Source organism: Furipterus horrens, unplaced genomic scaffold, assembly GCF_987537825.1.
Source record: "Furipterus horrens unplaced genomic scaffold, mFurHor1.1.pri manual_scaffold_2, whole genome shotgun sequence".
NCBI classification, from domain to species: domain Eukaryota; kingdom Metazoa; phylum Chordata; class Mammalia; order Chiroptera; family Furipteridae; genus Furipterus; species Furipterus horrens.
Genome location: NW_028327172.1, coordinates 214,071,039 through 214,083,305, shown reverse-complemented (window position 1 = coordinate 214,083,305; position 12,267 = coordinate 214,071,039). Strand labels below are relative to the sequence as shown.

At 50.2% G+C, this 12,267-nt stretch overlaps 1 protein-coding gene across 2 annotated transcripts in view; it reads right to left on the bottom strand.

Moving 5' to 3' along the window:
* Nucleotides 1–12,267, bottom strand: part of SLC2A9 (solute carrier family 2 member 9) — an 85,934-nt gene that overhangs the window by 53,923 nt on the left and 19,744 nt on the right. For both annotated transcript variants that reach the window (XM_090267077.1, XM_090267076.1), the window contains one exon: nt 5,331–5,455. In XM_090267077.1, coding sequence (XP_090123203.1) covers nt 5,331–5,455 — 125 coding nt within the window. The remainder of the gene's footprint in view (nt 1–5,330; nt 5,456–12,267) is intronic.

Sequence of the window (12,267 nt, the reverse complement as noted above, 5' to 3'; positions counted from 1 at the left end):
CCCAAGCTGACCATCCACCTACAATCCCCGCACCGCAGAAGACGTCCCGCCCTGCACTTCCTCAGAATCCTCCCTCCTCCCCAAAGGTCACCATCAGACTGACTGCTGTCACCAAAGATTTAGCGTGTGAGGACAGAGGACATATCTCACCTCCTTTACTGATATTATATTTATAAAATACATCAATGATGGAGCATGTAGCTGTAATTTGTTCATTTTCATTGCTGCGTAGTATTCCAATATGTGAGTATACCATGATTTATCTATCCTGTTTTTGATGAAAATTTCAGTGCTTTCCAGTTTGGGGTCAACACTTATAGTGACTCATAAACATTCTTGTACAAGACTTTCATTGCACATGCATGTAAGTTTTTATATACATTGTAGTCATAATATACGTGTGTTCAGTGTTCATAGGCAAAGTCAATTTCCCCAACTTTCATACCAGCTTCCCTTTAGGGGAGATTTAGGAAATATCTTTTGCTCCACGTGGTCCCTAAAATTTGACATTATCAATCTTTTTAATTTTAGCCATTGTGGTTTTAATTTGCATTTCCTTAATTACTAATGCAATTTTGTTCATCTATTGGACATTTTGTGTAGATGGCTGTCAAGCCCTTTGCCATTTTTGTAACTGGTTTTCTGTCTTTTTCTTATTGATTTATAAGAGTTCTTAATGTGTTCACAATAGGAGCCCCTTGTCAATTTCATTCATTGCAAATATGTTCTTGTTCTCTGATTTGCCTTTGACTAATGGTGTTTTTTTCCTTGATAAATAGAAGTCTTTAATTTTAATGTAGTCCAATTAATCAATTCTTTCCCTTTAAACGGGTGCTTTTCCTGTCCTACAATGGTGAAGATAGTGCACTATGTGATCTTCTAGAGCACTGATTGTTTTACCTCTCTTATGTAGAGTACAACCCACCTGGGGGTTGGCTTTGTGTGTGGGGTGAAGCGGTGTTTGCATTTCATTAGTAATGCATTGAAAATGTCAGGAGTGTAGGGATCAGTGCAGCATTGGCCACGGACTGCTCGCTGCCTTCACCCCTCAGACAGTCCCCCAAAGACAAGCAGGGCAGGGAACCATGGACACCTCTCCTGAAAACCAGCCCCCGCCTTGCGCAGACAGCTACATTGCAGGATTAATAACCTAGGCTGCAACGGTAGAAACTGTATATTACCACACGTTGCTGCTGTTACTACTGTCCTCCCTAAGGACCACAGGACTCCATGCTTCCAGAAAGATACAACACATAGAAACATTGTTTTTTAAACAAACTTCACATAAAATTTTCCAAGCACGGAAACAAAGGTGCGTATTGACATTCCACTCGATTCCTGGGGTCTGCGCCCCATCAGACCAGCCAATGCGGCCTGTTCCCACAACCACAATTATAACCCAGCGCAGCCTGCCGGGGCCCCCGAAACTCCAACCGCCGGGGACCCAACTGACGTGACGTTGTCTATTGAACAGACACTTTCCCTTCGGCTCCCCAGCTGCACTTTGCCGCAGGTCAAGGGTGTGTCTGTGTGGGTCAGCCCCAGACGGCTTCTTTTCAGTCCCCTGATCTTTTTCTGCCTTGGCCCTAATCCCCACTGTCAATCACTGTCACTCGATAGCAAGGGCTGACACCTGGTAGAGTGAGTTCTCCCGTCTTGCTGCTTCTGGAAGATTATCTCATGAATTCTCAGCACTTTTTCTTTCCATGTGCATCTTCGAAGCAGCCTGCAATATCTGTTTTACAAAACCTGCTTAGAGTTGACTAGGAGTGTGTTGCATCTCAGGATCAACATCTTTATGATACCGAGTCTCCCAGTTATGGACGTGGAATACCACTCCATTTATTTGTCTTCAATTTCTCTCTGTAATAGTTTATATATTTTTGTGTAAAAGTGTTATGCATTTCTCATTAGACCTGTTCCTAGGTATTTAATAGGTGTTTTTAAAAAAAAAAATTTATTTATTTATTTGTTTATTTATTTATTTTTAGAGAGCAGGGAAAGGAGAGAGAGAGGGAGAGAAACATCAATATGTGGTTGCCTCTCACTCGTGTCCCCAACTGGGGACCTGACGTGCAACCTAGTCATGTGCCCTGACTGGGAATCGAATCAGCAACACTTGGCTCTCAGGCTGACGCTAATAGGTTTTTATAATATTTTAAGTGGAATAGTTTGTAAATTTTATTTTCTGTGTAGGAACACAATTTTTTAGTGGACAAGATATGGACCTTTTATCCAGAGATCCCGAGAGCTAAATTCATAGATTTATTCTGAAATTTATTTATAGATTCTTTTAGAGGTTTTATACATTCATGTCATCTGGGAAAGATGACAATCTTAGTTCCTCTTTTACAATTTTTTATCTTTTAGTTTTTTAAAATTCTGTTTGCCTTATTGCATTAGCTGGGGCCTCTAGGACCACGCTGGCTCAGAATGGTGGGCACGCGCCTCCTGCGTTGCTCCTGACCTTGGGGAAAACCCGCTGGTACCTGAGGACTGAGCTCAATGACTGCTGTAGGTTTTCGTACATAACCTTTATTAGTTTAAGAAAATTTCCTTATATTCTCAGTTGGCCAAGAAGTGGGGTTAAAAAAAATTTTTTTATCATATATGAATATTGAATATTATCAAGTGACTTTTCTGCATGTGTCAAAATAACCATATGATTTTTTTCTAAAAATCTATTCTGTAAATATGGTGAATTACCCCGATTGATTTTCAAATGTTAAGTCAATCTTCCATTGCTGGAATAACCCAGCTGGGTCTTGATGTATTATCTTTTTGTGTTTTATGTTATATTTATTGTTGGAACTGTTGGCTAATTCTTTGCACAGGGTTTTGATATCCACATTCCTTACTGATAGTGGCCTCTAATTTCCTTTCCTGTACAGTTCTTATTAGGATATTATATCAAGGACATGCTCACCTTATAAAATGTCAGGGAATGTTTGTTTGGTATTGGTGGTGTTCTCTCTTAGAGAAGCCACACAGGCCTTGAATTTCCTTTATTGAAAGGTTTTAAAATACATGTCCAACTAATGTAATAGAATAGGACTATTCAGATAGTCTCTTCTCTCTAATGTCAGTATTGGTAAGATTTTTTTCTTTCTAGACATTTGTACATTTTATCTAAAGTTTTCAAATATATTGCATAAATGTGCTCATGATATATTCTTATCTAAGGCTTTAGGATCTATCCATTTATTTACTAAAATTAGTTATTAATTTCTTCTCTCTCTTCATATAAACAGCCTCAAAGGGTTTTATCAATATTATTAATCTTTTGTAGAATCCACTTGGATTTGCTGATTCCTTTTCTAACTTCTTGAGATAGAAGCTTGGATCATTGGTTTTCAGCCTGTTGTAGACTACATGCATTGGAGGCTATAAATTGTAGTCTAAGCATGGCCTTTGCTGTATCCTACAAATTCTGCTATGTGTTATAGAGTATTTTCATTTTCCCTTAATTCAAACTATTTTAAAATTTCCACTGTGACTTCTTTTTGGTCCCCCGCGTTACTTAGAAATGTTCATCGCCTGTGCACTGCGGACCTTCTAATGCAGCAGACGCGGGCTCGTACCCCTGGGAGCGTGGGCAACTCAGGCCCCCCCAAACACAAAACCCCTCTGCACCCCTCCGTTGGGACTTCACAACGTGCCTATGCCCCCAGCATCATACTGCCTCATGCTGGCTTCAGTGAAAAAATAATGCTTTTTTTTTCTCCAAGCCTTCTAGAAAAGAACACCTCAGGAAGGCGTCCAGTGTGTCTACTCTGGTTCCAAACACCCAAAGAGCTCTGTCTGAGCAGCACAACCTTCTGAACGCACCCCATCCCCCGCCCCCAAGGCTGCTCATTGGGCTTTATTTCAGGCAGGGCAGCAGATTCATCGCATGATCAGCCGTCTTCCCGACCCACTGCCTCACCTGGGACTCCTGGTTCTGCCTGGAGGGGGTTGGCGGGGGATGAGTAACATCAAAGCCTTGGAGTCTTGGCCCAGCTCTGATAGGCATGGTCCGGAAGCCAGAAAGAGTTTGCTTTCCCCCTCACTCCTCGGGCTTACTTTTTGTTTCTGTTCCTTTTTAAAGAGCTCATAGGAAAAAGGGGTGTAAAAGGCATTTGTCTTGAATATGTGCTTTTGTAAAAATGGCACCTCTGAATCCAGCTTATTTTTAATGAAGGAAATTCAGAGAGAAAGTAGCGGTGGGTGATGACTGTCACCTCCCGCAGAATAGCTGGACAGCCACCACAGCAGGAAAGAGGTTCAGTGGATAAAATGTTTAAAAACTGTCAGAAAGAGAGATGCCCCCACCCCCCCTCCCGGGCCTCCATCAGGAAGGGGCTTCCAGGGTTATATCTCCAGTCTCCTCACCCTTCCTCCTAAGTAGGCAGCCCTCTGAAACCAGCCCATCCTGGTCCAATCCCAGGCCTGCCCCTAATCAGTCGAGAAGACAGCAAGAATGACGATCCTGGCAGTGACCACACTGCCATCCTGCCGTGGGGGGAGGTGCTGAGCACCTGCAGTATCCTCACGCATGGTATCATTTGTACTGATCCACCCCAACAGGTGAGGTCCTAGGACTAAGTCCCTTGGCCACACGACAGAAAGAGACCATGACCGTGAGACGGACTTGTTGGTGTGTGACCACAAATTTGTTCACCTTCCCAAGTCACAGTGCGTCTCCCCTGACACCGACCTGGCCCCTGGCCATGGGGTTCGCCTTGGCCACGGGGACCTTAGCAAATGCATTGCAAGCAGACACTTGACACACTTGACAAGGGCACGCACACTGGGACTCGCCATCTCCGGCTGCCCTCGGGAACCCCAGGCACTTCCTGTGAAGGAGCCCGGACCGCCCCCTCAGAGGCTGAGATCGTGGGCAGCAGACATGAGCTGGCCCGGCCGGGAGCCCCGGACGCCATCCCCGCCTGCCAACAACGAAGCACGTGAGTGAGAGCATCCGAAGTCATCCGGCTGCTGCCCGGCCTGCAGCCGGCCACGGACACGCCACAGAGCCCAGCAGAGCTGGCCCGGATCGGAACTGCCTTTGCCTTGCAAGCTCAGCAAAACGGTTATTGCTTTAAGCCACTATGTTCTGGGTTGTTTTTTTATTTCAATGCAGCAAAACCTAACTGATGGACAGACAGGGTAATGAAATTAACCCAGGGAAGTGGCAGAAACCAGGCAGTCTGAACCCATAGCCCTCACCCTTAACCACATCACTGTCGCTGGTCTCTCAGCGACTGTGTCCTCTTGTAAAATAACCACACCGCCGCGCCCAGGAATGCAGGCCTGTGTCCCTGCCCCCTCCTGGCCCCGTGAAGTCTCACCTCCGTCCACGCCCATGATGAAGCGGCCCACTATGAGCATCTCAAAGGCCCCCGCCTGGAGAGCGCAGGCCATCAGCAGCGCAGCAGAAATTGCGAACCCGTTGTTCACCAGGAGCGTGTATTTCCTGGAAGACAAGGAGGCGGTCGATGAGGAGGCTGGACCACGAGACTGTCACTGGCCTGCCCAACCAGGAGCCGGGTCCCCGGTGGCCCCATGGCCACCTCTGGCTGTGTGATTCCAAGCAAGGTACTTGCTCCCTCTGGGTCCACTGCTGGGGCTGATTGTCATTACCACAAATCACTCGGTGTAGGGCTGTTACCCCTGTTTTATGAACACGCCCTAAGGCCTCGTGGTTTAGAAGCATGGCTTGTGTGGAGGTCAGGGACCTTGTTCCTGCACCACGTCCCTCTTTTTATGAGCTAGGTGACTTTGTACTTGATCCCTCACCTGCAAAATGATCACAATAGCTCACATGTATGGAACTCTGGCTCAGTGATAGACCTCATTATACGCTCTCAACACGAGTAGCTCATCTACGGCTTGAAATGACCCTATCGGGTATGTAATAGTCTTATTCCTATTTTATAGAGAAGTTACCTGGGACACAGACAAAGTAGAAACTTGTTTGAGGTCATCCAGCCAGTGAGTCAAGGAGCTGGGGAAACATCTTAGATTCTCGCAGGATATTTATTTTCCCCTAAAGACTCAAGGACTTAACATATATTAAATTGTTTTATAAATTGTAAGAAGCTAGGGATTTGAAAGGGGACTTTGTTATTGCTTTCAGGAGTTAGATCTCTCCAGGCCAGAGCTCTTTTCACTATTTCTGACTTATCCCAAACTTTCCATCAAACTTCTTTCCCCTTCCTACATCTTCTTGGAGAATCCCAAAGTGAATGACTTATGCAGCTCAGTGATGTGGTTCAAAGACTGCTCATTCAACATCTTCTGTAACAGCAAAGGGCTGAAACAACCCAAGTGTCCCTTAACAAGGAACTGTTTAAATACATCAGGATGCATCCGTTAAGTGGCAGATGAGGTAACCATTAAATCAGAGATTACTTTCTATATTCTCATAGGAAAAGATTCCCGAGACATCTTGTTAAGTGCAAAGAGCAAGGTGCAGAACTTCGTGTAGAATATGAAACAATCTGTGTGATAAAGAAGCGTGTGTGTGTGTGTGTGTGTGTGTGTGTGTGTGTGTGTGTGTGTGTATCTGGAGAAAGGCACAAACCTAGGGAAAGATCCACAGAAAGCTGACAATGCTGGCTGCCTCCAGAGAGGAGATCTGAGTGGCGAGAGGACAGACGGAAAGAAGGAAGTTTCCACTTCCCATTCATTTGGTCCTTTTGATAACTAAGCCCCATAAATGTATTAATCATTCAATACAACCTCACTTTTTAAAAATTGATTTAAATGGACCTCATGTTGGGAAAAAAGGGGGGGGGCATCAGCAGAGATGTACAACAGAAATTCAAACGTTGAGTAACCTCCCTTATTGTGACCCAGAATGTCACAGGCTCAGATTCCATGAAGGTCGCAGCGCACTGAGGACATGCTGCTCCCTCAGGGCCCTGCTCCATGGTCAAGTTCATGCCCTGCCCTTTTGTCCTCTAAGGAACTGACATGTGGCCTTTAGAAGAAGGCAGAGCAGTCGGAGGGAGTGGTGGGAGGACTGAAGGATCTGTCACTTGTGTGTCCCCTCAGCAAGTATTTTGTGAGTGCTGGATACTGGGTATGCCGCCCAGAATATGGGGGTCATCCCTGTCCTCATGCTCCTGGGCTTTGCAACCTAGTTAGGGACACAGACATCAAATAAATCACCACACGAAAGCCAGTGACATTTGTGACTTCTAGAAGCAAAGATACAGAAGCTATGAGTGTGACTGGGAACTGTGACTGTCACGTGCCTCGTGGTCCTCCTTTCCCTGCTCTGCTTGGTCTCAAAGGGAACTACATTTCCCAGCCTCCCTTGCTTCCCGGCTTCCTGGTAGCTCTGGCCACCGTGTGGCCTGATGTTAGCTGGAGGGTGGGTGGCTGTGGGGGGAGAAGCAGGTATCCGCCTCCCTCTGGCTGTGCTTCCATTGCGGCAGCTGTGTCCCCTCGGTGTCCCCAGCCTTCTCCCTGTGGTCCCAGCAACCTGCCTGCTTCCACCATGTGGCTCTGCCTTTGGGCCCCAGCGATTCTGTCTCTCCCTTTTGACCTTCCATCCCACGCCTGGTGGTCGTTTGCCTGTGAAAAAATGATTTCTCACTACAAGTCGAAAAAGTCTCCCTGCAGCTTCGTCTGTGGGTCCCAGCTCTACCCCTGACGCCCTCCTAGGACGAATCCATGTGGGTGCAGAGTGTCATGTAAGATGAATCTGTGAAGGGGCTGTGGAGAGAGGTGAGGTAGAAGAGGAAAACTGGGGTCAGACTCAGAGCGTTCTTGGGTGTTGGACAAAGCAATACATTCTGTAACCTGTAGGCAGAGGAGGTCTGCTGCCCTGCTGCAGCTGAACTGGGCGCTTGATACTAGGATGACATGCATGATGATCCTACAAATGATGCTAGCACTCCTCAGTGGCTCTCAAGCTGGATGCTCAGCAGATTCATGGACAGTCCAGAAGGACAGGGGTGCCTGGGCCCGGCCCTAGGGAAGCCCGATCCTTGGTGCAGGTGGGCGAGAGACCTTCCACGGAGTGCTGCAAAGAGCGTGGCTTACACAGTTGCCCCATGTCAGGTCACTTCACCCTTAATGCCTGCAGCTGTCGGTGTTGGTGACGTCTTCAGTTCGGAAGGGGAGGGGAGGCCCGCCTCCGCCCCCCACCCCTAGAGTCCTGCCTGCCTGCATCGGCACGGACCTGCCCGCTGACGGACGGCGTCCCTTGCACACTGGCTATCTCCTCGCCCAGCAAAGAACTTGTTCCTTCGCTGTGCCGTCGTTCTCACACAAGCACATCTCAGTACATCCTCCTGCCTGCATCCCTCCGTGGCCGCTGCCACTGGTCTCCGCAGGGGAGCCCAGGACACCGTGGGTCACCCCGGAGTGAGAGGGGCGGCCAGCCACTGGACATCGGAGGAGGGGAGTGGCATGGCCTGACTTACGTTTTAACAATGCCACTCAGTCTTCTGTGCTGACCATGGACAGGAGGGGTCAGTGTGGACGCAGAGAGACCGGCCGGAAAGCCACTGCCAGAGCTCAGGCAGGTGCCGACGGAGGCCTGGGCCCGCTGACCGCAGGGGAGGCCGCAAGGAGGGCTCAGACCCCGTGTGTCTGAAAGGCGGGGCTGCTGGGGTTACAGAGGTGCCAGACGGAGGTGGAGAGAGCGGGAAAAGCCACGGGAGCTGCCAGGGGTCCCGGCCTGAGCCCCTGCGCTGGACTCAGTGGTGCGTGTGGTGCTGAGCACACTCAGGTCTGACTTGAAACATTTGCAAATAGGGCTGCCCGCCCTTGAAGCAAGTTCATCATATGGATACAGTCCTTCCCCAAGTTAACCCCTAGCCTGGTGGCATCCCAGTGAGAATGGAAACCCTATTTGCCAGCAGCTCACAAAGCTGACTCACTGTGGGTCGGAGACGGGGATTTTCATCATTCCGTTTCCATTTTCTCCTGGGGACGAAGGTGGCCACAGAACAAGGGGACGGCGCCCCGCCCCGGATGCCTAACCCGCTGTTCCGAGCTTCTGCAGTGTCGCAGACTCTTCCCCACACAGCCCAGAAGGGCATCAGCTCTCGGCAGAAGGAGCTGCATACGAGGAAGAATGACAGGGTGAGGAGGAGCGCGCAGACCATGTCGCTTGAGAAACGGTCAAAGGGACCGGGGACATTTTGCCGGGACAAGAGTAGGCGCACGGAAGGTGTGAGAACTGCCTTCACCAATGCCACGCTTTAACGTGATACCCAGCGCCAGGATCAAGTGATGGGAGGCCCAGAGGGATACGATTTCCGTCCGATTTAGAAAGGACTTTTCATTGAGCCCCAGTGAAATGGGAAACCCCTGGAGATACTGGCTCCCACCACCTACCCTTCCAACAGTTCTTCAGCCTGACCGAGTCCCAAGCCTGTAAGCCGGGATGATACCTTGTTTCCATCCTTGTTCACCCCACTCCTGTCCATCCATTCCTGCATACCCAGCTGGAACGACAAGATCCATTGTTCTAAACATTCATACGCTTCAAACTCCATGACCCACTGACTCCCCCCAACCTCGTTCATTATATGCACTTGGCAAAAAGCCCAGCCCTGGTTAGATAGGGGCTGACCGCACGCACGCACACACCGCAAAGCTCAGCTTGGCTGGAGAAAACACACAACTATGTTGACGGGCCTCGCTTGAAATTCATGAGCATGGATCTCAAACGGCCTTTAGAGCCCTTAACAACCATTCTAGAGGTTCCTGGTGCATTCTGTCTCCAGCGCCCCTAGAAGGCTACCTCACGCGTCTCTCTCCAGACCCCCTTCTTCTCTTTCTCAGCTGATGACCTACTTTCTGTGCCGCCAAGAGCGTGGAAGCAATCCGGCAAGACCCTTCCTACGTTGCTTCCACGGGCATACACCTGCCTGCATCTGTGCCCAGACACTCTGCCTTCCCTTGTTCCTACGGACGGACTCTCCCCACTCCTATCCAAGGACCAGCCCTCCAGTTACCTCCTGGTTGCCTTCCCCGTGTCGCCTGCTCAAAGATATTGCTCCAGCAAGTCCCACCTCCTGCTCCTATCAGTTCTCTCTCTGACGGAACACCTCACTCATGGGCTGCCGTAGCGTCTATCTTAAAAGAAAACACACAGAAACGCTCCTGGTCCTCCATCTTCCCCGTCGACCATGGTCTCTGCTCCCCGGTGTGGAACTCGCTCCTTGTCTCCATCTCTTCATCTCTCCTTCTCTCTGACACCCACTCCAATGATGGTCTTCCCCGTGGTGCCCTTGAAATGACCGTTGTCCAGGCAACCAGTGACCTCTAGGCCGCCAAATGCACCGCCAGAGCTCAGGCCTCGCCTTCATTTCTCGGCAGTGTGGACACAGACGGTCCCCACCTCCTTCCTTCTCTCGCTCTCCAGGTCTCACCCAGGGGCGGGTCTGCTCCGATCCTGCGGGCTGGTCCTTAGCATGTTCCCAACCCTCCGAAGTGTGGAGGACTCCGTCCGTAGCAGCTGGTTGCGGCAGCACGAGCTGACTGATACACACTTGGACGTGCAATGTGGCTTCTGTGGCCACCATGGAGAGAGCTAACGTTCCTTCCTGCCACTCTAAAATAAAGACGCGTTTTAAAGGATTGAAGTACAGAAAAAGGAGGGGAAAAATGATGCTTTTGAGAATCTGCTGGTTGTTGGCGTCTGTTTCCTTTCCATCTGTCTTCTTCGGGTGGGAGTCCTTCAAATTCCCTCCAAGAAACCTTCCTGTCCTCACGCTCAGTGTGGGGGCTGGTGGGGCTGTCTCCACCCCATGGCGGCTCTAGGTATGGGCAGGTGACATAGTGATGTCAAGGTACATTAGAAATGTCATTTGCCAGGAATGACACTGTTCACATTTGGAGCTGGAAATTCTTTGTGGGGTCCTGAGCATTAGCAGTATCCCTGGCCTCTCTGCTAGAGACTAGTAGCACCCCTTAGCTGTGACAACCAGAAATGTCTCCAAACATTGTTACATGTCCCCTGGTGGGGTGAGATTGCCCCTGGCCGAGGAACCCTGAGGGCACGCACCCTCACTCCCGGCCATGAGATCCGGGCCTGGGCCTTTTACTAGAACCACAACTGTGCGCAGGTGCGCGATCAGGGGCAGCGTCTGCCCGAGCGGATGGGGCCACCTTGCGCAGGCGCGGGGAAAGGCCACCACGCCTGAAGCCAACCCAGAGTGAGGCGCAGCCTGAGGCAGAGAAAACAGATTTTCTTCTGATACCATATGAGCTGCTGGATGCAACCAAGGTGCAGTTCACCTGCGGGAGCCGATTCGAATTTTGGGCCTAAGCCAGTTTGACTTGGGTCCCCGTCCCAGGCATTCCAACAGCCTTCTGAGTGATCTGGGGCCTGTCAGCACGGTTTGCATAATGAACGGCTCAGGGCCTGCCTCCCTGCCTCCCTGCCTCCCTGACGCAGCACGTGGTGTGGGCAGCCGGTCAGGCCCAGCGCCTGGCCCCCAGTGGGCGCTCAGAAACGGCTGCCGAGTGGATGAGCATGGGTGGGCTGCCGGCCCCAGGAGCGGGCCCAGGATCTGAACCCCAAGCCCCTGCGAGTTCCCCTCCATTTCTTCCCTAGTTTCTCTGCTCTGCTCCAGAGGGAAGAACTGGATCAGTGAAGTGTAAGGAGGCCCATTTCGGGGCACTTTAAGGAATATTCGCGTGGGCTCTGCAGACTGACAGCAGGATGCTCCTTGGGAAGAGCTAGTGGTGGTGGTGCTGGGATGACAGTGACCATGAGCCGGGCACCGACTCTGCGTCAGTCCCTGAGATGAATGCTTTATGTCCACATGACAACCCTGCGACTCAGTCTTTATTTTGCCATGAAGTAGGTGAAGCCCAGAGGCCTTGAGATGATCATCCTCGGCCCCAGGAGCTGTGAGGACCAGAGTCCAGGCTTGAGGCTGAGCCTGCAGCCAGCGTCTATGCACCAACATGGCCATCGTCATGTCTCATGAGGGGTGGAGGGTCTGTCACTAAAACCAGGGAAGCAGAGGGCAAGTGGCCCCCAGTGAGCGACTGGGACTCTAAAGCAATTCTCTTTGGCCAGAGAGTCCAGGAGACCAAGCACCTGCATCCCTGAGACCAGATAATAGGATGGTTCATATCGAGAGAGGGTCCTTGTCCCTCTCCCAAATCACAGGCCAGTGTAACACGCCCTTCCCAAGACTGGCCACGAGGAGGGATTGCCAGTGACCATGCTGACGCCCAGGATGCCCAGCTCCAGCTGAACTTTTCTCCCAGCCCCCTCTGTTGGCCCTGGCCCCTGCCTCGTCTCCCTCC